We start from the raw sequence: 24,464 nt of genomic DNA, 5'->3' as shown, positions 1-24,464 counted from the left end.
GTCTTTAACAGCTTTCAGTTGCTCACTGAGATCATTTAGTTGTGTAGTTAAAACATCCAGACTGGCTTGAACCTGCAGAAATTGATTTGTGTGCTGCTGTCCCATCGTCACTACTGTATCCGGTCTGCTTGGTTGATTTTTTCTTCTGTGTAAATAGCACAGAGCCCTTACCCCCATGCTACCATGATCCAGATCTCCTATATGTGCTGCTTGCTCTAGAAACAGCAGTCTCCAAAATGGAGAGCACTGTGCGCCAGTAAAAGTATCCCTGGCACAGACAGAGCTTACCATTCCACCCAGGAACCTCTCCAATTCTTCTGCAGATTGCCTCCGACCTTTGCTGTGGTCAGCCGCTTCCAGGGTCTATTGCCACAGCAGGCTTTGCACCTGAATTTCTGGGCGTGCACAACTGGCCACTATGAGGGTAGGGGGCGATCTGTGGTGGAATGGAGAGGCCCCAGGTGGAACAGTAAGCTCCGTTCACCAGGGGAAGCATTGCATTGGGCGCCTGATCCAGCCTGTGGGTCGGGGTTTGTCACCTGTTGCTCTCTAGAGCACTGATTCCCAACCTGGAGTACATGTATCCCTGGGGTACTTGCCAGGACCTTTAAGGGTACTTGAAAAAGAATTGAATAATGGCAGAAAAAGGCAGGTCTGTATTAGAATGCCTTGCAGAGTTGGCAAGGCAGGTAGGAAGGCAGCGAGTTGGCTGTGAAATTCCCAGCAACTGCTAGTTTCTGGTCATCAATTTATGTATTATCAGATATGGATCAGTAGTTGAAAACATATAAATCTGAAATAACAGCAGCTATATTAATTATAAACATTTAGCTAATATGAGGGGTACAATTTATGGAAATAGGCTGCCAAGGGGTACACAAGTGAAAAAATGTTGTGAACCACTGCCCTTGAGGAAAAGCTCCAATTGAAAATCTTTCCAAAACAAGTAGCACATGGGGGGGGGAGCAATCTGGATCAAGAGGGCTGGTAGTAGATATAAAGTCCCCTTGTACCCCCATCACAGTCCTATTCTGATCTGGGCTTTCTGCACATGCTGTTTACAGAAGAAAAAAATGAGTAAACCTGCTAGGACCAATAATGTAATTAAAAGTTGCATCTAGTTTGGCTCTTGGAAGTGCCTGTTTGTTAGTGACAATGAACAGGGAGTCAGGGAGTCAGGCAACAAGAGAGACAGTATAAATCTATAGATTTGTTGTGTTATGTCTTTGTTATGTTGTCTCCTGTGCTGTTGTTGAAGGTCAGGTGCTGTAGGTGACACAGATATGCTCTTAGGATCTACCTCTGTTGCTTGATGAGTGTGAAAATCCACCTTGTTTTTGTTTCTGAAGCAATGAAGGTAGAAAATGCATAGCAACCTTTCACTTCAGGTATGGAACAGCCTTCTAAAACTCTGTTTCCAAGGTCCTTAAAAATATGAAAGTGGTTTATGAGAATTATAGCCATGTTTCTTTCCAAAGTAACCTGAAGTAGGCAAAAGTCAACTAGCAAACAAATGAAATTTCCACAAATAAAGCGTAAGGACTAATACTGAAAGTCTAAGTGTTGCTTGTATTTTGGGGGAGAGGGGTAGTCATAGCGGTATTTCCTATAGACTTTTATTGGCATTAAAATTCATGTTCCAACTAATGAGTCATTAAAGTAAAATGAGATGTAAAATAAAAAGAAATAAAGAATTAAAAATAAAATAAAATAAAGGTCACACAAATGTTAAAATGCAAACAAACCATACAAATAAACATTACACCAATCTCTTTCCATACTTTTCTACAACTGACAAAAGGAAATTAGCAGTGCCCTGCAACACATCTACTGGGTCGTCATTTAATAAGTATACAAGTTTCATCAGCTCTGGGAGCCCATTCTTCTTCAGTATTTCCTATAATATAATTTGCTCCAACCTTAACTGTTTTGAGGGGGAATGAAGGGAGGAGTTTCACTGTGTTTCATTTTGATTCAGCCTGACCAATATTGGGAGAATCCATTTCAAACTTAAGTTGTGAATATGTAATCCAAAGTTGAAGAAGTTTCCTCTTCCTTTCCTTTTCTTCTTTACCCCTAGCTGAGTGGGACAAAAGCAAACACAGACACACCCAACCACAGAGAGCAAGTTTCCATGGAAACAGAAAACAGTCTCCCGCCAGCTAATCCTTTTCGAAAGAGACACGGGGCTGCTCAGAACAAGTCAGTGATGAAGAAGATCTACAGACAGGCGAATAGGGGACCAAACTGGAAATTCTGGAACGAAGCAAACAAGAGCCGGGATGAAATGGCTTAGTCATGTGGAGAAAATATGGAATTGGGAAAGGGAAAAAAAGCCCTATATTAACGAATGAAGAATGAGATGCCTTGAGAGAGAGACTGTGATGTCTGGACAGACTTGCTGGATTGCATGGAGGAATGTTGCAATATTCTGTAACCTTTTAACTCTTTTGGTAGTTAAGAGATTAGTCAGATAAGACTATTTTTCCCCCCAAGCGAACATCCCAAGCCACTGTTTGTAGTAGTCTGTTGCTACTGAGCCAAGTTGTAGTGAATGAAAATGGGCAAACTTTCTAAATTCAAATGGGTATTTTTGTTTGCTATCAGTGGTGTTTGCTTTGCTGGGTGAAAAGCAAACCAGCAATGGGTATTGCTCTTAAAATAACAATTTGCAATTAAGCGGTACTTCTCTTTGGAGCAAAACAAATAAAGATCCGCTCACAGCTCTCCCAACTATATAATGGAAAAAAAAACAAAAAAGGGTGTGATGAGGTGTGATGTAGAAGTGGACTGATAAAACAGTGCTGGGAGAGTCTTGGTTGAAATCATACACATGTAAGCTGCCATTAACATAACTGGTAATAAAGATATTTATATTGTGCCTGCCTTCCCTCTTCCAACCCCACCCCCATCCGAACCAGTAGCAGCCTCAAGAGATGCAGTTTCAAGCAGAAAATATATGTGGGACAAGGAGTTTAATGCCTTCTTCCCCGGAAGTTTAAAAAATTGTAAGTTGCAGTCGCCAATTATCACAATCCACTGCTTTGTTTTAAAAAGATATTTTGTCAAAAAGTGACATGGGCTGCTCATGCAAAAGTCATTTACAGGTGGATTAAAAAAAATAAGCCACATGTTTCATTTAAAATGCCCCATTTGCACATACCAGACACTGTTCCTTTGGCGCACATTTTGTTTGTTTTGGGAGGACTTTGGCATGTTGCATACTGTGAATAACATTGTGTGTTAATATCCTGAAACTAATAAATGTTTGACTCTCAATCAGCATGACTACCTTTCGCCATGCCAGTGCATTGCCACATGAACCAGTAGTCCTATCATGAGTCATTTGTGACAGAATTTGCAGCTGTTAAAGGTGACAGAATGGGAGCCACATGCAACTCACTGGACACAGTCAGTCCCCTGGGCAAGCATCATTGACATGAATGGGAGCTGTGTAAGAGACCCATAGTTAGAAGTGTTTGAAAAGGGTGTTATTCACTTTACTCATAAGTATGTTCATTGTGTTCAGTAAGAGAGGCTGTAAACCTATCTTACTCAGTGGAAGCAAACACCTCTACCATAGTGCTGTTGCACTGCTGCTATTTATGTCAGTGAGGGTTGACCAGGGGAATTCCACAAGGGATTGCGCCCTTTGTTTTGGAAATGAATAGGTGGTATCACTTCTCTGTTTTGAGCACCAGAATGTCTTGGGCCTATCTTGCCTATGCACAGATCCTAAACTGTATATTTTTATAGAAATCATTTATTTATGCTTGGCTCTGCACAAATCCTGTCGGGAGGGGGAAATTTGGAAACGTTGCAACGTTGCATAGTGCTAGTAACAACACAAATCTGTACATGGAGATACCATTTTGTGAAACAGAACATTTCTAAGACTTACACCTATTCATTCTTTACTCGTCTGTTTACATCCTGTTACCATAGCAGACACCCTCCTCTCTTCCTCTGAAGTGCCTTAGTTCTCTAATGACATGGAGCAAAGTTTGCTCAGCACTGCTGCTAAATATTAGATTCAGTTTCAAAGCCATAAATCCAGTCTGGCCTCCCACAGAAAAAATGTTTTAGAGGTGAGTCATGTGCCCGATAAGAGGGTGGGGAATCTGAGAAGCATAGTTTTCAGCTGTCTCAAAGGAAAAGCCTCCCCTTCACAACTGATGGATTTTCTCAACATGTCTAAAGCTCACCTTTTATTTCTGAAGGCATAATTAGTTTGTGAAACCCCCTAATTGGAGACCATGTAGGTGGATGAGCATCTGCAGGTTAGCTGAGCATTGTTGAGGTGGTTCTGTTCACATTGGATGGAGCTTTGTCTTTCTTGCCTACAGATGTAGGCAGGTTGGCTGCCACAGAATTTTGATATGGTTCCCATTTCTCCCTTTCCCAAAAGAGATTTATCAAACCTGCTTAACTTAAATCTTAAGGCAATTAGATATACCTTTTCCATTAGGGTTTTCCAGAATTTTAAATCCATACCTTGAGAATATGGACTTTTAAATTGTTGTATTTTGTTTTATGTTCTCCAAGGATTTGTTTTGTGGGTTTAAGGGTATTTTATTTATGAGTTACAGAGTTTTTTACTATATTGTTATGCCATTTTGAGGAGTGGTTTACATAAATAAATGTTTGCTCTGCATCTGATTGTCCTTGGTCATTCCTGATGAGCTTGCATGTGATATGTCAAAATGCCCTCTACTTGTACATTTTTTGTATAGTTGATGGTTTGATTTAACTCTTTTTTTTAAGAGCCTTTTGCACTTTCATCATCATGAAAAATGGTAGCATGTGCCGGGATACTTTCCTCCTTTTAATTACATCCATGCCATGGGTCAAGAATTTACTCTAGGTTCAAGATGTGAATCACAATATCTTGAGATGTTCCAAGGATCTGCTCTCACTAATTAAAGGTCTGTTGACTTGTAGGACCTAGGTCAGAGCCCTCAACTTGCTGACGTCCTTACATGTGGTATCTGTAAACCAACTTATGAAGGAAACTATGGATGTGTTCATGGATGTAAAATCAGGTGGAGCATTGGACGTGGACATGGGTTCAAATCTTTGCAGTTGTATTTTCAGACTTTGGGGGAGATTTACCATATCAAGTTATTTGCTATGGAAACCTCTGCACTTGGCGATTGGTCCTCAGGTGCACATTGGTTCCTGCAAGCTGCTGGCTAGGATAGATAGCCTCACTCTCATGTCTCATAAATCTATGTGCACCTTGGGGAATACCCACACCACTCTCCTGTGGCTGCAAGTTATGGAGGAAAGGTCATTAGAGGTGAGCAAGCTGCTTTTCATGGATCTCTTCCATCCTGGATCTCACTGAGATATTTTCAGCCCCACACCATCCTGTTTCCCTCAAACAAAGTTTGATAATCAGTATTAGAAGTGATGCACCAGACAAAGACTGGCATCACACATCTTGCAACAGACTTAGGGTTGCTGCCATCATTCTGGTAACTGGTATTGGGAAATTATTTTGGAGGAGGCATTGGGGCATCTTTTGGACTTCCTTCAGCTTTTAGACACTTTGCTTAAGCTCCTTACAAATGTAATTATAGCCTGTTTTCCATGCTGGAAATCAAGGTAAGGTATATGGGTTTCTCAACTATCTCAGTCTAAGCACTGGCCACACCAGACCTCATAGCTTCATCAAGGTGATTCCTTTGTGTGCCTTTGGCCTGTGCCATGGGAAGTATGTTGGACTGGCCCTGCAGACGGGTCCTGCTTCACTCAGTCATACCTGCTTCTCAGAAAATCTCACCCTTTCACCTAGACCCCTTCCCTTCAGTGCCTGGAGTGGAGTTAATCCATCATAGTTGGGGGAAGTGGTTTTGTTTTTGTTTTTTAATTACCTTGATTGTTTTAAATTTGAGCTGCTGCTTTTAATTGTGACTGGTAACTGAAGGGTGCAGTAGGAATTTCTAAATAAACTAGGCACAAGGTTGCATTTTGACATTTCAATTTCCTTTCAGACGGGACTGAGTTAACTGAGTTTATCTTTCTGGATTACAGAGGGTTCAACTGTTCTTGGTTTTCTTTGACAAAAGAGCCATGTGTGTGTCTGTGTCTTGAAACCACCTCACACCCTTCAAAGCCTGATTGAAATCTGCAGGAAAATTCAGTGATGTCACTAGAGTGTGCTGACCACACCAGGTGACACGCTTGGGGGAGTGACAGCACTACTGGCCAAATTTGATATTTTTGAATATTACCATCATGTTATATATCATTCAATGGGTAATTTACTGCAGAATGCAATGAAACAAATTGCATAGAAATACCTGTATGCCATCAAAAGTTATAGCCAAATAACCGGGGGGTGGGGGGTGGAAACGCAACTGCCTTACAGCATGTAACAAGGTTTTCTTAACTCAAAACTGACTAATGAGATGATCCTGTCTCCTGAGCTGCCCCCCCCCCACCAAGTGCCACTGCCCCCTGTCTTCCAGGGGAAGGCAAGGAAGGTGGCATCACCCCTGGAGGTGTTGCACCCTGGGGCATTTGCGCCCCCTTGCCCCCTTAGGAGCACTACTGATAAGACTGACTGTTCTAAGAGCCAGTGAGGTGTTATGATGCAGCAGGGAACCAGTAAAGTGTTCATATGAGTCAGCTCTCATTTCCATGCATCGGCGCTAATATTAGAACTCTTATTCAGTTATGTGAGTGGCTTCAAATTGACCACTGGTTTGTTTGTTTTTTTGTTTTGTTGGTTACTGATTTGTTGGGTGACCCGTACTGTTGTATATAAAAGTTAATGGGGGTTGCACCAATCCTAGTGATGCCACAGCATTTTAGTTGTGTGTATGATACTGCAAATTATTTTGTATGGTCTGGTATCATGCAATGAGCTCTTGCACTGGGTGGCTCAAACTCTAGTGACACCTCTGGGGGAAAATCCTTGAACTCTAGATTTTACAAGCTGCAGACTGTTGGAGCTGTACAACATGACTTATTTCCCCCATCTTTTTGCTTATCATATGCAGGATGAAGAACTCTGTAGAACTCAAAAGCTTGCTGTTTTTGTTACCTTTTTGGTAACAAACATGGTTATTTTGCTCTTTCGCTTGCTACTTTATTACTTTTTGGGTTGGTTCCCCATAAAGGCATTATCCTCTTTTGGTCTGAAAAAAAAAAAATTCTGTTCCTCTCAGCTGTCAGCTATCCAGCAAACTCCCTGAGCCAATAACTTTCTTAGAGTAGACTATAATTCTTGAAGCATTATCCTTTTAGCTCTCTGTATCTATCAGAGTGAGTGGTTTTGGTCTGGACTCAGTGTGAAGGACTCTGTGTGAAACGTACCGTCCTCCTCTGTAAGTTAGTGGGCACAAATCCAGCTCTTTTGCAGGAGCAGAATGTCGTGTTCAGATTGTCTTTCAAACAACTGGGCATTGTTCCTTTTTGTCCAGCTTCCTGCTTCTGCTAGCGTGGACTGAGTGTTGGCTCAGAAAATGCCAAGTAAGGCACTAAATCAAGTCGGCTGCCCTGGCCCTATTGAATCTTTATAATTGATTGCAACATATATTACTGCAGCAATAAAGAGGCCTTTGTGTTGCTACTTGTAGTCTATATGCTAGGCATGAGTGAGACATGGAATCAACTGTTGGTCCTCAGCTGCTTGTAAAGACTCTCCAAGTACTCAGAGGTGATCAGAAATGGGGAACAGGGTGGAGATTATTTACAGGGATAGCATAAGAATGTAAGAAGAGCCCTGCTGGATCAGGCCAGAGGCCCATCTAGTCCAGCTTCCTGTATCTCACAGTGGCCCACCAAATGCCTCAGGGAGCACACAAGACAACAAGGTGCCTGCATCTTGGTGCCCTCCCTTACATCTGGCCTTCTGATGTAGCCTACTTCTAAACCAGAAGGTTGCGCATACCCTTCATGGCTTGTAACTCTGATTGACTTTTCTTCTAGAAATCTGTCCTATCCCCTTTTTAAAGGCATCGAGGCCAGATGCCACCACCATATCCTGTGGCAAGGAGTTCCACAGACTAATTACATGCTGGGTAAAGTAATATTTTCACATACAACAAACCTTTATTAGGCATATAAAGTAATATTTTCTTTTGTTTGTTATAAAGCATGGAAGAGGTATTTTCTTTGGTTTGTTGTTCGTTCATTCAGACTTGTTACTTTGCAGCCTGGTACATGGAGATTACAATGACTTATGGCTCCTTGCTAAACAAATTCAAGGAGGATACATCCTCGTCTTTTTTGAGCTTTGTAAGCATCATTCATTGTGTGGCAGTGAATGCTGTCTATCTCATGGATTCTGTGAAGGAGCTACTTTCATAGCCTGTTACAACCTTTAGGCCATCAGTTGAATCAGAAAGATCCCAATTTCGAGTCATGAGGAAGAGGCGAGAGAGAGAGGAAAAAATGTCTACAGCTATGATGAATTGATGGTCCTAACTGCCATTTCTATCTGCTTGTATCTCCAGTGTGTGGGAGCTATTCTGGGAGACAGAACAGAATCAGACTTTGCAGATAAGTGTAAAGTCATGCAGGCAGCAGAGGGAGGTATGTATTCTTGAATGTGCACTTGGCCTTGCAGAAAAGAGAAGGCAATCTGGGCAAACTGATTGAATGAGAAATTTTAGATGAGCTTCCTCAAGGAAAGCAAAGAGAACCTCTTGGATACCTGCATAGAGTGGGTGGGGAACCGTAAGAGAGTGGTAAGGTGACTGGAAGGCCTTCAGGTAGGAACTCTGGCACCCAATCCTCTGTGCTTTGTCCTTGATCCACAGTAGCAATGCACCAGAAGATGGAGCCAGGAACCTACTCCCCCCCTGCATTTGGGCGCCACCGATGCAATGGCAGAAAAAGGCCCTGCAGTTCTCCAATTCAGGGGTTGCCTAAGGACATGAGGGGGCCAATGGTGTTTCATCTGGCTCTAAAGCCTCAAACCCTGGCCTGGCATCTGAGTAGTTTGTCTCTGAAGCACAGACCAAGCTGCCATTGGACTGCCTGTAGTTAACAGAGTGACTGTTCACTGGCTTGGTTGTTTGCTTTCTTTTCTTCACCTACCTGACAATTACCATCCTTTTGCCTACCAGACTTGGATGCGGCAGTATCTACAGACCTCAGCCCTGACAGCTATGAGGCTTGGGCTATGATAAAGCCAGAGCTTTGCAGGAAAAGCTGTGTCCGTGTTCCATGGAAGGCAGCTGCTGCAGAGTGTCATGAAAGAACCCATCTCTTATGGATTCACATACCAAAAGAGGACCAGTGTGCCATTAACCAAATAGTATATTCTAAACTGGCTCAAGTAGCGATTTCCAGCATGCCACTTGCTGTGGAACTATTTCATTTTCCGTTCAGTTCTGGTTTTTTTTGGTCATTGGGTTTAATGTAGTTTGGCTTGTACCTTCTATAACAGTGGTTCTCACAGATTTAGCACCAGGACCCACTTTTTAGAATGAGAATCTGTTAGGACCCACCGGAAGTGATGTCATGACTGGAACATGACTGGAACTGTCATGTTGCTGTGGAACTATTTCGTTTTCCGTTCAGTTGTTCTGTATAGAAATTCTTTCTTTGATTTATTTTTTTTGTCATTGGGTTTAATGTAGTTTGGCTTGTATCCTCTATAACAGTAGTTCTCACAGATTTAGCACCGGGACCCACTTTTTAGAATGAGAATCTGTCAGGACCCATTGGAAGTGACATCATCAAGCAGGAAAATTTTTAACAATCCTACCCGCACTTACCCAAGAGTAAGTCCTATTTACTGTCATCGGTAAAAGCATATGCATAGTAGCCGGTTAAAAGTACAGAGCTGTGACATATCCCCAGATGTAGTCACACACTGTGGTAGTATCAAGTCTAATATATTAAAAATAAAATATTGAAATGAATGGGGACCCACCTGAAAATGGCTCGCGACCCACCTAGTGGGTCCCGACCCACAGTTTGAGAAACACTGCTCTGTAATATGATTGGCCCTGGCATGCTTGATTTTTCTTCCCTAAATCTGGAGAGCACCTTGACACAAAGGACTCCTGCCACAGTCCCAGCCTGGAATCCACCTGCAACTATTTCACCTGGAAAGGAAGCAGCTTTCCTTTTGTTGCTGGGGGGCGGCATGATTTTCACAAAGGCTGCCACATGATGAAATAACTAACACGGTGGTTCCCACCGGTGGGTCACAACCTGATTTTTGGTGAGTCGCCAAAGGATGGTGGAAAGATCAGATAACTAATTGCCTCAAGCCCTGTGGGTGTTCAAAAATCAGATACTGTAGCTGCTAATTATCCTACAACGAACTCAGCTCCTGCAGCTTGCAAGCTTGTGTAAATATAGGGAGATAAATGTTTCAGGGTCTTATTTCTTTCTAGATCTTCTTTTTTTAAAGTCTGGCAAACCTAGGTGAGTCCTGATAGTGTCATTTTAAAAAGTGGGTCTTGGTGCTAAAATGTTTGAGAACAATTGAATTAACATACCCACCACTTACAGATCAGAATCTCTCTCTCTCTCTCTCTCTCTCTCTCTCTCAGGAAAGAAATCAAGCATGCCAGCATCAGTTACATATGCAACCTCCTTGTGTGATGGCTATGTTGGATTCTCATCATGGACTTGGAGGATGGGATATTTTGGACTGCTAGATTTTTTTTTTTTTTTTTTTTTTTTTGCAATCTCTCAGCTGGCCTACCTTCTAAACATGGTGGAGAAAAACCATGCACTGCACTTTGAACACTCCACAGTGCCATAAACTTTTTTAGAAGAAAGCACATTGACTTATCTCCCTCCCGCACTAGGGTTTTTGCAGATCCAATTTGTCCTTTAGGTTCATTGTGTTTTGTTTTTGTCATTCTGGGACGATGGAACGTAGCCTTCTGTACTCACCATGACCACATAAGTGCCAGTGCTCTTGACTAAAAGCATTACTTCTTGTGAATCAATATTCCTAATGGGTTTTCTCTGATGACATTTAAAACCACCCGAAGGAGAAATCCCAATTAAAGATGCACCCTCCAGGAGCAAAGAGATTGGCTGGAAATCAGCTTCAAGACACTGTTCCAGGAGGTGCGATCTTGTCTGTACATGAATCCAGCTGCCTACATCAATGTTTGTTTGCAATCTTGCTTGGATCAATGATGCCACCCTTGCTGAGGAACATGCTGGTACCTGCAGAGTCTCACCTGCAGAATGTCTGCACAGCTCAAACTTGACAACTGAGTCCTTGCAAGTACAGTAAATGTTTAAGGGGAGGCATGTCTCTGATCAGAAAAAGGGCCATCCTGAGATTGTCTAGTACCTGAAGGGGCGCAACAAATGCTAGCTCTTCTTGACTGGCAGTGCACCAGCCTCAGACAATCCTTCTCACCCTTCTCCTGCTCCCTGGATTTGAAAGAGGGGAGTGGAAGAGAGGAATGCAGTGGCTGTAGCCAATCCTGTCTCTCTTTAACACACCCTCTTCTGCTCTGTTTCTTTTGGAATTCAAGGAGGAAGAGGAACGACAGAGGAAGGGGAAAGCAGGTGGGTGGATGGAAGCAGACAGTGGGTACCTGCCACCTGAAGCAACCACCTCATTCTAATGCAGTGGTTCCCAATCTGAGGGTTGCAACCACCCATGGCAGCCACCATTTTCTGCCTTAAAGGAAGTGGCAAGTCAGCAGTGACGGCAGCAACAGCATTTCTGTGTCAAACTTACTTCATACAGTGGGCTGAATAGCATTCAGGAACCTTCTGAGGGCTGGAAGTGATGTCATTAAGCAAGAAGAGACATCATTAAGCAGGTGATGACAGGAAATAAGCACTTTTTTATCGTTTAGGAACTCATTAGCTACAAATGACAGAAGAGAAAATATGAAAAACTTGATCATATTTTCAAGATTTGGGAGAGCCCATGATATCATGTGGGCCACCCTTTCAATGCTCACAGCTCAGCAGGTGATCGTGGTGGTGGAAGAACCCAACTATCACAGGGGCTGGATAAAGAGCTTCCGTAGGCCACAAACAGCCCACAGGTCTTATGATTGACACCTTGGGTAGCTATCAGCTGGTGCCACGAATGAATTCCTGCTCACCTAGGCTCTGCTCACCCCTGATCTCCATGTTTGTTCAACCTTCTAGGTAGCAAACCAGGATCCTGGACTATCATCTTCTTGGGAACTCAGTCTTTGGCTTACACCCATTTCTGCTTTCTTTGCAATCTGTTTCCTCTGGAACCTTTGCTGATATGGATCATGCCCTTATCTCTGATTCCTGTTCTTACAGCTAGCAGCCTGAAGCAAATCCTTCCAAAGCCCTGATAATTGTCTGAGCTTGGTCAGTCTGCATCTGGCTGCTGGCATGCATAGTAGCATATCTCCAGGACCTTAGGAAGCTGGTGGTCTTCCCAGTCTTGGTAGCTGGGGATGACCCAGACCGATCCTGGGATTTTCTGCATACCAAGGATGTATATTTACCACTATATTAATGGCCCTTCTCTGAAACAGGTGGCAGTTGGGCAAGGAAGGAAAGATCACTAGCAATGGTAGAGGGTCCCTGCCAAAGAAAAACAACAGAGGGCATCAAAATGGCTCCCTAAACATTTCCCTCTGTCCTTTAACCTGTTAGAGGACCTCTCCAGCAACAGTGAGGAGCATGTGGGGTGCTCACCTGGGAAGAGGTACCTTACACTTTGCTAGGCTACAAGCAGATCTTAATCAAGAGAAGATTCCCACTGATTGGCCAGGGAGCCCAGGATGGGTTAGCAGCTACTCATCTCGCCTTCCTCCAACCCACCTCCGGACATATTTTTCTTGGCAGGCAAGCTGGGAAAGCTAGTTCTGGCAGCCCTGGGTGACCTTGTTCTGCAAAAACAATACACACCTCAAAGTTTCCAGAGATGGTCTCTGTTTTAAAAACAGCATTCATAATCTGGGTGAGTTTAGGTGTGAAAACAAGCTATAGTCCTCAACCAAGATAGAAAGGGGCTTGTCCAGTGCTGGATTGAGACATGGCGAGGCCCTAAACTATAGAAAGAGTGGTGACCCCTTGTTAAAAAATTTCAAAAAGTGTGTGTGTGTGTGTGTGTGTGTGTGTGTGTGTGTGTGTGTGTGTGTGTGTGTGTTCAGGTTGCCAAAACAATTCTGAAATTTTTTAAGGCCCCTGCACAGTGGGGGGGGTCACTCGGGTTTGCATCACCTGATGCGGAGGGTCAAAATCACCCCCTTGATGGACCTCCTCCCATGCAGTGAGCATGGCAGTGCCCTGAGCGGTGGGCAGGGTGATGCACCATCGCCCCGCCCCGTTGGAGTTTGGGCTACAACTTTTGATAGAATAGAGATATTGCCACGCAGTTGTTTCATTGCATGCAGAATGAAATTACGCACCGAATGCTATATAACATGATGGTATTATTTGAAAAAAATACCAAGATTTTAAAAATGTTGACCAGTAGTGGTGTCACTTCCCCTGTGTGTGTCTCACCTGCACCCCCAGCAATGCCACTGCCCCTGCAGTTTGTGAGGCCTGGCTGTAGCTTGTTTTATCTTTTGCTTAATTCAGGCACTGTGCTCAACTCAGGCAGCAGACTGATGGAAGGGGGAAACTACCACTGTCTACCCACCCACTTTCACTGCTGCTGCTCCTGTACCCCTTGGATTGCAAAAGGAAGATGGAGCGAAATGGCATGCATGGAGAAAAGTGGTGGGCTAGAGCAGGGGTGCCCAAACCCTGGCCCGGGGGCCACTTGCAGCCCTTGGAGGCTCCCAATCCGGCCCGCGGGGAGCCCCCAGTCTCCAACGAGCCTCTGGCCCTCCAGAGACTTGCTGGAGCCCATGCTGGCCCGATGCAACTACTCTCAGCATGAGGATGATTGTTCAACTTCTCACCTGAGCTGTGGGAGGAGGGCTCCCTTCACTACTTGCTGTTTCACGTCTGTGATGCAGCAGCGGCAGTGAAGGAAAGGCTGGCCTTGCTTTGTGCAAGGCCTTTTATAGGCCTTGAGCTACTGCAAGACCTTCATTCATTTGTATGTTTCATCTCTAAAATATTCATTTATGTAAATTTATTCAAATTTTAAATGTAAATTAATTATTTTTTTCCTGGCCCCCGACACAGTGTCAGAGAGATGATGTGGCCCTCCTGCCAAAATGTTTGGACACCCCTGGGCTAGAGCATCAGGTGCTCCGCATTCTCCTCCGCACTTCCTATTCCTCTCTGTCCCCTTCTTCTTTTTCAGTCCAGGGAGTGGGAGGGGCAGAGGCTGGCACAGCAGCAAGTAAGGGAGGGCAGCATTTGTCACACAGCCCCAAGCACTAGAAGGAGCTTAGACTGGCCCTGTAGATCTGCACATGCAAATCTCTTAGGAACTGCAACAGTCAAGCAATGATGAGCATCTCTGAATGAGCCACCCCACAGCTGTCCTTTGACTTTCCATCTAGCCAAAAGTCAGTATTTTCCCACTAAGTTAGTTCTCCACCCCATCTGCTGTCAAAACTGGAATGATGCCTGCCTGTGCAGGAAGCAGCTCTCTCTCAAACCACCTGGTTTGTAGTACACCAATAGGGTCGTGTGAATGTACTATCAGGATACTCAGAAATGAGCATTGCTGATTGGGGCACCAAGGAAATAATAATAATAATAATACAGGTATTTCTATACCGCCTTTCTTGGTCCTCAGATTTCTCCTTAGACTTTATTCAAGGCAGTTTACATACGCAGGCAGTTTAAATCCCCGTAGGGATTTTTACAATTTGAAACAAGGTTTCTATCTTTCAAGAAACCACAACATTCAGATGTTTCTTTCTTGATCTGGTCGCACATTCTGGCCTCCATCCTCCCACGCTCAGAGCAGATGGAATAGCTGGCACTCATTTTGCTACTCATTTTAATGGCACTCATTTTAAACTACCTAATGGTGTACTTTTTGTTCACACACACACAAAACAAAAAACTAACTCTGGGCTTGTGAGATGCAGCCAACTGAGGACCCAATCCTATCCAATTTTCCTGTGCCGGTATAGCCGTACCAATGGGGCATGCACTGCATCCTGTGGTGGGGAAGCTGACACAAAGGCCTTCTCAAAGTTTGGGAACCTTTGTTACCTTGCTATGGGGCTGCACTGTGACTGCACCGATGCTGGAAAGTTGGATAGGATTGGGCCCTAAAGCAGCAAAACGTCTTTGGGCCAGTGTTGTCAGGACCGAGTCTATGAGACTTTGCACCAGGACAAAGTACGGATACGCTGCAGAGTTGTTGCAACATTACAAGAGCAATCTCTGCAAATCTCGTGCTGCAACATTCAGGAGCAACAAGCTAGTCTGCCACACTGTGCGTTTCCTCGCTAGGTTCTAAATTTATCTAAAATGATGGCTTTCTGTTGTTTTGTAAGAGGAAGAGAGATGCTAATTACTGTGTCCTGTTCGGGACTTACCGGTGCAGGGAGAAATGGCCACAACATGTCTGGGCCCCTGCCCAAGCCAGGAATTCCCAGGTGTGTCAGGCCTGTGCTGCCTCCCAGCCTGGTGGGGCCCACACCTGCAAGGCCAATGTTAGCCACTGGCTCTACAAGCCTCGAGGTCTCGGCACCTGTGTACTGGGCTGTTTGGCTTGGCCTTTACATTTTCTGGAGGTGCTGCTCAGAGTGGCTGCGGGAATGGTCCTGGCCTTGCTTTGGTGGGTGGTGGGGCAGGAAGGCACCAGCCCTGACAAGGAGGCAACCAACAAGCCCCTCCAGAGGAAGGTCCAGATGAGTGGTCCAGATGCAGGGGTGGTGGAAAAGGAGGAGCTCCCTCAGATTCTAAAACACCAGCTTAAGCCCATGACAAGGGCAGCAGCTGAAAGAGCCTGAAGTGCGTATGGCCACCCTCCATGGGGAAATCAACTCTTTAGCTGATATGGGTGAGGCGGTGACCAGGTGTGTTAACTCCATCACTGCAGGTGGTTCTGAGGCCTTGGTGCTGTCCCTGACTCTGCAGAGACACACCTCTCCTGCTGGGCAAGGAAAAGACTCTAGACGTGGCAGCCACCAACAGTCTCCAGGAGAGACTGCTGACGTCTTGCTTCTAATCTCAACAGCCCCATGAAGAAGCAGGTACATGGTTCGTTTAAATACAGTACATCTGTGGTGACTTACGGAAGAAAGCCCTCTCACTTCTGAAAGAAATTCCTATGTACAGAGGTGTAACTAGGACAAAACCTGAGGGGCACCTGTCCTGGGCTCTATGTCAAGGGGGAGGGTGCATGCCTTTCAGAATCTGCTCTAGTTACAGAGGAAGTGCTCTTCAAGGGGGGCCTCCACAGTAGAAGGAACATTGGGGAGGGTTGCAAAGACGCCACACTGAGTGCCCTCTCTTCTGGGGAGAACCTGGAAATGATGTCTTGATGTCACATGATGTTACTGCCCTGGGCTCTGAACCAGTGTGCTACATCTCTGCCTTGTAAATTTGAAAAGGAGTACAGTCAGTTTGAAGATTTAATATGCCCTTATGAGAGGGCTACTAAGAACATAAGAACAGCCCCACTGGATCAGGCCATGGGCCCATCTAGTCCAGCTTCCTGTATCTCACAGCGGCCCACCAAATGCCCCAGGGAGCACACCAGATAACAAGAGACCTGTGACTGTGATGCTTCCTGTCCGGGATGTTCTTTTAACATGCACACTTACCTGAGAGTATGTCCAGTTAAACTCAGCGGGGCTTACTTCTCCCTAGGCATGCATAGGATTGCACTGTCAGACCTAAATCCTCACCAACTTTCCAGTGCTGACATAGTGGTGCCAAAGGGACGTGTGCTGCATCCTGCAGTTGGGTGTCACTCACGGAGGCCTCCTCAAAGTAAGGGAATGTTTGTTCCCTTACCTCAGAGCTGCATTGCCCTTAGGTCAGTGCTGGAAAGTGGGTTAGGATTGCGCCCTGTATCTCCTTATTTGCTTTGGTCTAAGACAGGGGTTCCCAAACTGGGCTGTTATGATGCCCTAGTCAGGAAAGCCCTGTCTCTGCCCCCTTAAGGGGTGGTGTGATGGCAAAGGCAGTGACATGATAGTCACAATTGCGCTACTGCCATGGATAAAAGTTTGTTTTTTTTTTTAACTTGCTATTCTCTGCACGGCCTTCTGGGGGATGCAGGGAGCCTGTGGGCCTCTTTGCTGGACTCCCAGTGCCTCAGAACTACTTGCAACCCACTTCTGGTTTCATGATTGCAAACCGGAAGTGGGTCACGATCGCTATTTTTAGTTGTTCTGAGGTGCAGGGAGCCCAGCAGAGGGGTGTATGGGCTCCCTGCACACCCCGGAAGGCCGGCACTGCTAATAGCAAATTTTTGAAAAATGCTTTTAACCCCAGTAGTGGTACTATCACGGCTACCACGTTGCTGCTTTTGCCTCTCCCCAGCCGGCACTTACCCTGGTTTCCAAACTCCTGGAGAGTTTGTGAACCACTGGTGTGTAGTGGTTTGGGAGTTGGACTTAGATCTGGAAGATCCAAGTTCAAACCCCCACTCAGTCATGAAGCTTCCTGGGTGACCTTTGGCCAGTCACTATCTCTCAGCCTCATCTACCTTACAGGGGCGTTGTGAGGACAAAAGGAGGAACTATGTACACCATCTGTGCTCATTGGAGGGAGGATGGTATAAAAATATGAAAAATAAATAACTAGGACTCACTGCAGAATGGGCTGTTACCCATTCTTTGGAATGAAGCATTTCATTGAAAGGTGCCATTGTTCTAAGCTATTTAGTTTTGTACTGTCATGCATTCCTTGGGCATTTCATGAATGCAGATCGTCAGGGGTTTTGCAAAGGTGTACACTCACCTTTTGGCACAGATCGGCTGTTTGCTTCCAGCATTCCAGACCATCTGTACAGTGAATCACTATGTTGCAAGACGATCTCTGGGCTGGTGGGGGGAGGAGGTTGGAGGTTAGAACAATGGAACAGGAAGAGCTGTGGTTACTGTTGTTCTGTAAAGGAAACTACAACTCCAGAGGCATACACGTTTCCCTCCCCCACCTGACACCCCTCTAAGGGCCCAATCCTTTTCAACTTTCCACTGCTGGTGCAGTTGCAATGCAGCCTCAAGGTAAGGAAACAAACATAAGGGAGGCTACTGCCTCAGTTGGCCTTATGGATGGGCTGGCCCTGATTGTAAGCCCATCCTGGGCACTTTAGGTTAAAAGTATGAATACGTATACTGTACGTATATATTAATATGAATATTTATTTCAAGTACCTTGGCAGAATACATCCAATTGTCCCTGTTTATCAGAGAGAGTCTCTCTTTTCAGGTCCATGCCCCTAGTAAAGGAGAAAGATTTTGGGGTACTGTTTCTTTGACAAGCCTGTGCCTCTTTTCCATCTTCTGATCCATGGCTGACTGAGGTGTTAACCTCAGACAGTAGATTGGTGGGGGACACCTGTATCCACCCTCCTACATCTCCTGTTCCTCATAAGAATATAAGAACAGCCCCACTGGTTCAGGCCATAGGCCCATCTAGACCAGCTTCCTGTATCTCACAGTGGCCCATCAAATGCCCCAGGGAGCACACAAGATAACAAGAGACCTCATCCTGGTGCCCTCCCTTGCATCTGGCGTTCTGACATAGCCCATTTCTAAAATCAGGAGGTTGCACATACACATCATGGCTTGTAACCCGTAATGGATTTTTCCTCCAGAAACTTGTCCAATCCCCTTTTAAGGCTTCCAGGCCAGATGCCATCACTACATCCTGTGGCAAGGAGTTCCACAGACCAACCACATGCTGAGTAAAGAAATATTTTCTTTTGTCTGTTCTAACTCTCCCAACACTCAATTTTAGTGGATGTCCCCTGGTTCCGGTGTTATGTGAGAGTGTAAAGAGCATCTCCCTATCCACTCTGTCCATCCCCTGCATAATTTTGTATGTCTCAATCATGTCCCCCCCAGGTGTCTCTTTTCTAGGCTGAAGAGGCCCAAACGCCGTAGCCTTTCCTCATAAGGAATGTGCCCCAGCACAGCAATCATCTTAGTCGCTCTCTTTTGCACCTTTTCCATTTCCACTATGTCTTTTTTGAGATGTGGCGAACAGAACTGGACACAATATTCCAGGTGTGGCCTTACCATCGATTTGTACAACAGCATTATAATATTAGCCGTTTTGTTCTCAATACCTTTTCTAATGATCCCTAGCATAACATTGGCCTCTTCACTGCTGCCGCACATTGGGTCGACACTTTCATCAACCTGTCCACCAAAATCCCAAGATCTATCTCCTGATCTGTCACAGCTCAGAACTCATCAGCCTATATGTGAAGTTTTGATTTTTTGTCCCAATGTGCATGACTTCACACTTACTGACACTGAAGCGCATCTGCCATTTTACTGCCCATTCTGCCAGTCTGGAGGGACCCTTCTGGAGCTCCTCACAATCACTTCTGGTCTTCACCACTCGGAAAAGTTTGGTGTCATCTGCAAACGTAGCCACCTCACTGCTCCAATCATTAGAAGATAAAGAAGGAAATGGAGCAAAATATGAAGTGTGAAGGAAAGACACTAGCACACAACTCTCCTCCCCTCTCCTGCACACTTCTGCTCCATTCCCCTCTTTGAATCTAGGGAGTTTTACGAGCAGTGGCAGCTGGTGCACTACTAGCTAAGGAGAAGTGGTATTTAGTGCCCCTGCTCAGGCATCAAGAGGTTTTGGACTGGCCCTCCTCTAGTCACTCCAGAGAGAAAGAAAGAGAAAGAGAAAGAGAGAGAAAAATATGTAAGAAATTAAAGGCGGATCCTATGTTGGGGTTTCAAGTGGGTCCTGGATCTAGAAAGGTTGAAGCCTGTTGATTTAGTGATTGACAGAAAATATTCTGGTTCTCTTCTTTTCTTACTCAAATGTGTCAGGAAACAAGCATGGCTAGCAGTCCGGATTCTGGGTAAACATACTCTGAGACGCTTTCATTGTCTTTGCTGACACATGTTTCATTCATGCAGTTGGTACAGAGTGACTGGCAGGTGTGTTTTTCTTTTGTGGTTGTTCCTAGGCAACTCTAACACAGATGGTATCGTATCACACAAGTTTATATTTTGCAAGTTACTGTACATTAATGCATAGTCTGTCTTGGGGTCCATATTTTTGAATCATTTCCATTGTTGCTCGTTGGCACATGTATGGAAGTTGTCCAAACTCTCTCTCTCTCTCTCTCTCTCTCTCACACACACACACACACACCCCTTTTTATATTATTTTGTGTTTTGAGAAAAAATGATATAAATTGCCATGACACAGCAAATTTGTTGTAATGATGGGAGTTGTGTTTTTAACAATTGTTCCGTGGTAGGATTGCGAGTTTGTGAAAAATGAACTTGCTTTTCTTTTCTCTCTAGTGGACAGACAGCAAAGACTAAATCTGGGCCACTTTTGGACTGTCATTGGACTCTACTCTGAGCCAGATTCCCCTTCTTTTTTTCAAGGGTTGGCAAACCTCACTTCAGCCACCTCAGGTGTACAGATACACATGACCTGGCAACCTGATTTGGTGGTAATCCCCAGTTCAGGGCAGAATCAAGGCTGCCATAGCCTACAGCTAAGATTGCCAACTGATGGGAGGAAATCAGCCTGGTCTACCTCTGTGCCTTAAGAACAGCTGGATCTGCAGAATTAGCAAGTGAGGTTTTTACAGCATGGATATCCCTTGGAAATACCTGCAGATTCAGCTTCTGTTGCAAGCATAGGAGCAGGCATTGTTAAAAAGTTGGCAACCCACTTTCACAGCCTTATCCTAAGCTGCACCTCACACAGCCTTATCCTAAGATTAACCTCACACAGAGGTTAATGGGTCTTACTCACATGTGAGCAGAGACTGGAGGCTTTAAGCACTATAGGAAGAATCTAAAGAACCATGCCTTGCAAGAATTCTAGTGAAACGGAACGTGAGTTTTCTAACCGCTCACAATTTCCTGTTTAGGTACTTGGTTGCAAACTACTTTAGGAGGAGGGGAAACACAGAAATGCCTAGAGTCCAATTCAAATGTTTTACCACTTCTTAACAAATGAGTGACTGTTGCTGCTGAATAATTGTTACATTAGGAGCAAAACTCAAAAGCCACCACAGGCTTCCATTCCTGATCTATTAGCTCAACTTATGTAATAGCTCAGTTGTTCTCACACCTTTTAGTACCGGGACCCACTTTTTAAAATGACAATATGTTGGAACCTGGAAGTGATGCCTCGGCCAGAAGTTACTTAGGGCACAATTCTGACCTTGCGCTGTCCCAGGAGGGTTGCAAACATCCCGTAAGGCACGTTTGCACCTCCTTGGGAGTCAGCTAGGCTGGCATGCAGAACTGCACTGGCCTGCAGAGGCTGGAACAAGCCTCCATGCCCGAGGCTTGTGTCAGCCCGGCTGGACTGATACAAGGCTCTGAGGTGGGGGTGGAAGCGGGGAGGAGGCAGGAGGGAGGTGTTCCTGGGCAGGGGGAGGGCAGGCAGTGTGTGGCCCTCGGGGGCGGGCAGGGAGCAGGAGGCAGGGCTGGGATCCAGCAGTTATGCCAGATCCTGACCCCTGTTCCTGGGGAGATCCGACTTGAAGCTGCTCCTCTCTCCCCAGGCTTGCGCCACATCTTGAGATCCATAGGGGAAAGGGTACCTTTCCCAGAAGTAAAGGGAAAAGATTCCCCTTGCCTCTGGCTGAGCCACTTTTGGCCCCTATCCTGCGCTGGACACAGCGCAAGCCTCCTGGCTTGCCTGTTCCAGCGCAGGATAGGATTGCGCCCTTAATCACTCAATCGAGCAGGAAAATCTTTAACACCCCATATACAACAAAATAAAATCCATTAAGTAAGCGAGGGCACAATCCTAACCAACTTTGCAGCACCGAGGTAAGGGCAATGCAGCTCTGAGGCAAGGGAACAAACATTCCCTTTCCTTGAGGAGGCCTCCATGATTGCCTCTCAACTGCAGGATGCAGCACACACCCCATTGGCACAGCTATGTCAGAGCTGGAAAGTTGGTTAGATTTGGGCTCCTGTAAATTAAAAGTTTACAATAAGTTAAAAAAATTATTGAAAATAAAGAACTCTCCTAACCCTCCCAAGCAGTTGCTGATCTGTTTAAAAAAAATTCCCCAAACATTCCAAAAGCTGCAGTCCTATCCACACTTATCCAAGGAGTAAGCCCCATTGACTATAATTTGTTAAAAGCATGTACATAGTACCCTGTTAAAAGTACATATCTTTAACATTTTCCCAAATGCTACCATGGTAGCATCAATTCTAATATATTAAAAATAAAATGCACATTGAAATTAATGGGGGCTTGCCTGAAATTAGGTTGCAACCCACCTAGTGGTCCCAACCCACAGTTTGAAAAACACTATATATTAGCTCATGTGTCAGTTTATAGTCCCCAGGTTATAGATCCAGCAAGGTTAGACAAGAAAGCAGGGAAGATTGTCTAGTCAAGTGCAACATGTAAGAAATGAATAGAAAATTCTTTTTAAACATATAGCAAGCAGGATTATTCATGCCACCTTTTGCTGATTTGCTTTGGCCAGGCTATTTCAGGCCACATCCCCCAAATTATGGCACATGTGGTTGTATCCAAATTTGGCAGTCTGCATTGGTTACCTTCTTTGATCCGGAAGAGTGATTTTTAGCAATGCAGCATTTATTGATCGCCTGAAAGAGTGTTTATTGTGGTGCAGATTACTATTATTTTTGTAATTTGTTACTGTTGTGAGGGCAGAATTTATTAGCATGTTTTATTATGCCCAGTGATGAGTGCTCTGGGAACACCGGATCCCTTAATGAAGACAAAGCTAAGGGGAGGTGAATCTGAATGGCACATAAAGGGGAAATCCATGGGAACAGCCCTGCACTTTCAAAAAGAAGCATGCATAACTATGACAGCTGCGACATTTGCAGCACAATCTTATGCATGTCTACTCAGAAGTAAGTCCCTTTGCGTATCCTTATTCCCAGGTAAGTGTGTATAGGGTTGCCCCCCTTAGTCAATTAATGGATTTGGTAATCAATGAAAAATGATACTTGATTGCTGCTCAGTCAGGGAAAGCTTTGTTAAATGTTTGAAAATCATATTCAATAGTACATATGAAAACTGCAGATGACATGGACCATCTTAGAACAGGCTTTCACTAGGTTGGCTCTAGGAAGAAAATTTATTCAGGTTAGAACCAAGCATAAGTGGCAATGCTGCAGGTGCGTGAGACAGAGGTGGAAGCATGGCATCCCCGGGGCATAGAGCTATATAAATTCAGGAGTCATGCTCTTAAGAGACACAGGAAAACGAAAATGGAAAACCTGAAGGAAAGCATAGTGAATTGTCACGTAATATTGTGGGTTGGCAACCTTCAGTCTTGAAAGACTATGGTATAAGCCTACAGTACCCGGTATTCCCAGGCGGTCTCCTATCCAAGTACTAACCAGGCCTGACCCTGCTTAGCTTCCAAGATTAGGCACGTGCAGGGCAACAGTTGCTGTTTAGTGAAAGGCAGGGACCATTAGAAAAAAATAGGTGGGATGGAGGGAGGTCGGTCTCCACTTTAATGCTGGCAGATCTGGATTCTGGAAGCCATTAATTGTACGCAATGAGAACAATGTAGGTGTACCTGAAACAACTTGCAGGATGTGCTTTCATCTGAAAAAAATTTACATTCTGATGTAACAAGATGTTTGCTTGGACATCTTTTTTTGGTGGTCCTAGATTGATTGTGGTTGATCAAACTAGTGATTGGTCCTTGAATCATGCTAGTATGAACTTTGGGGGGAGGGGGGCTGGGGTAAAGTCTTGCACAGCTCCCCCCCCCTACACTTCACACCCACACCCTGCCACCAATATTGAGAAATTAGGTGGTGGGCAGGTGGTTTTCTGATGGATGTGGGCCCTGTGCCTATGCTCTGACCTAGTCAACCCCTGACCTCACACCTGCCCTGAACAATGAATCTGCCACTCAAACCTCAATTACATGGACAACTGCCATCAGTGGCAAGAGAAGAGCTTCAGTGGCACACTTTCTTAATTGACAGTGTGTACATCAGGAGATTCACACAGGAGATTCACTCCCATTCTCCTTACAGATGACCCAATAATCAAGGCTGGCCCATCTATGAGGACAACAGGCTGTCGCCTCAGAGGTGGATTAGTTAGGAGGGGTGGACACCTGCCTCCTTCCACCTGTTCACCTCCAAGTTTCCTTTTCCTCCCTAGATTTGAAAGGAATGAAGAGAACAGAGCAGAAGGGGATTTATCATTTAAGGGCCATTGTTTCTACTCTTCCTTTCGGAATCTAGGGAGTGGCAGAAGGCAAGCAATGAAAGTAGATGGGTTGGGAGGGGATCAGATTGGGCCCCTGCCAATCTGTTGTTTGAGGCCACCATTTCAGACATTTCAAGTGCCAGGTACTGTAATTGTACAAATATTTTTCCTCCAAAACGTGACAAGACTGGTCAGTTGAGTGCTTGGGATATAGCACTATCTTTTCCTGGGAAGGCAATTGGGAAAATACCAGTAAAAACATCCCA

General features: G+C 44.9%; 1 protein-coding gene across 1 annotated transcript in view; it reads left to right on the top strand.

The window, feature by feature from the left end:
- The window catches only part of ICE2 (interactor of little elongation complex ELL subunit 2), a 35,921-nt gene extending 31,313 nt beyond the window's left edge, over positions 1-4,608 (top strand). The window contains exon 15 of the mRNA XM_066636528.1: positions 2,081-4,608. Coding sequence (XP_066492625.1) covers positions 2,081-2,296 — 216 coding nt within the window. The 3' untranslated portion in view covers positions 2,297-4,608. The remainder of the gene's footprint in view (positions 1-2,080) is intronic.
- Positions 4,609-24,464: the final 19,856 nt, after the last annotated feature.

The sequence above is a fragment of the Tiliqua scincoides genome, chromosome 8 (genome assembly GCF_035046505.1).
Source record: "Tiliqua scincoides isolate rTilSci1 chromosome 8, rTilSci1.hap2, whole genome shotgun sequence".
In the NCBI taxonomy this organism is placed as follows: Eukaryota; Metazoa; Chordata; class Lepidosauria; order Squamata; family Scincidae; genus Tiliqua; species Tiliqua scincoides.
Note: the sequence above shows the minus strand (reverse complement) of the source record. Positions and strands in the feature narration are given on the sequence as shown.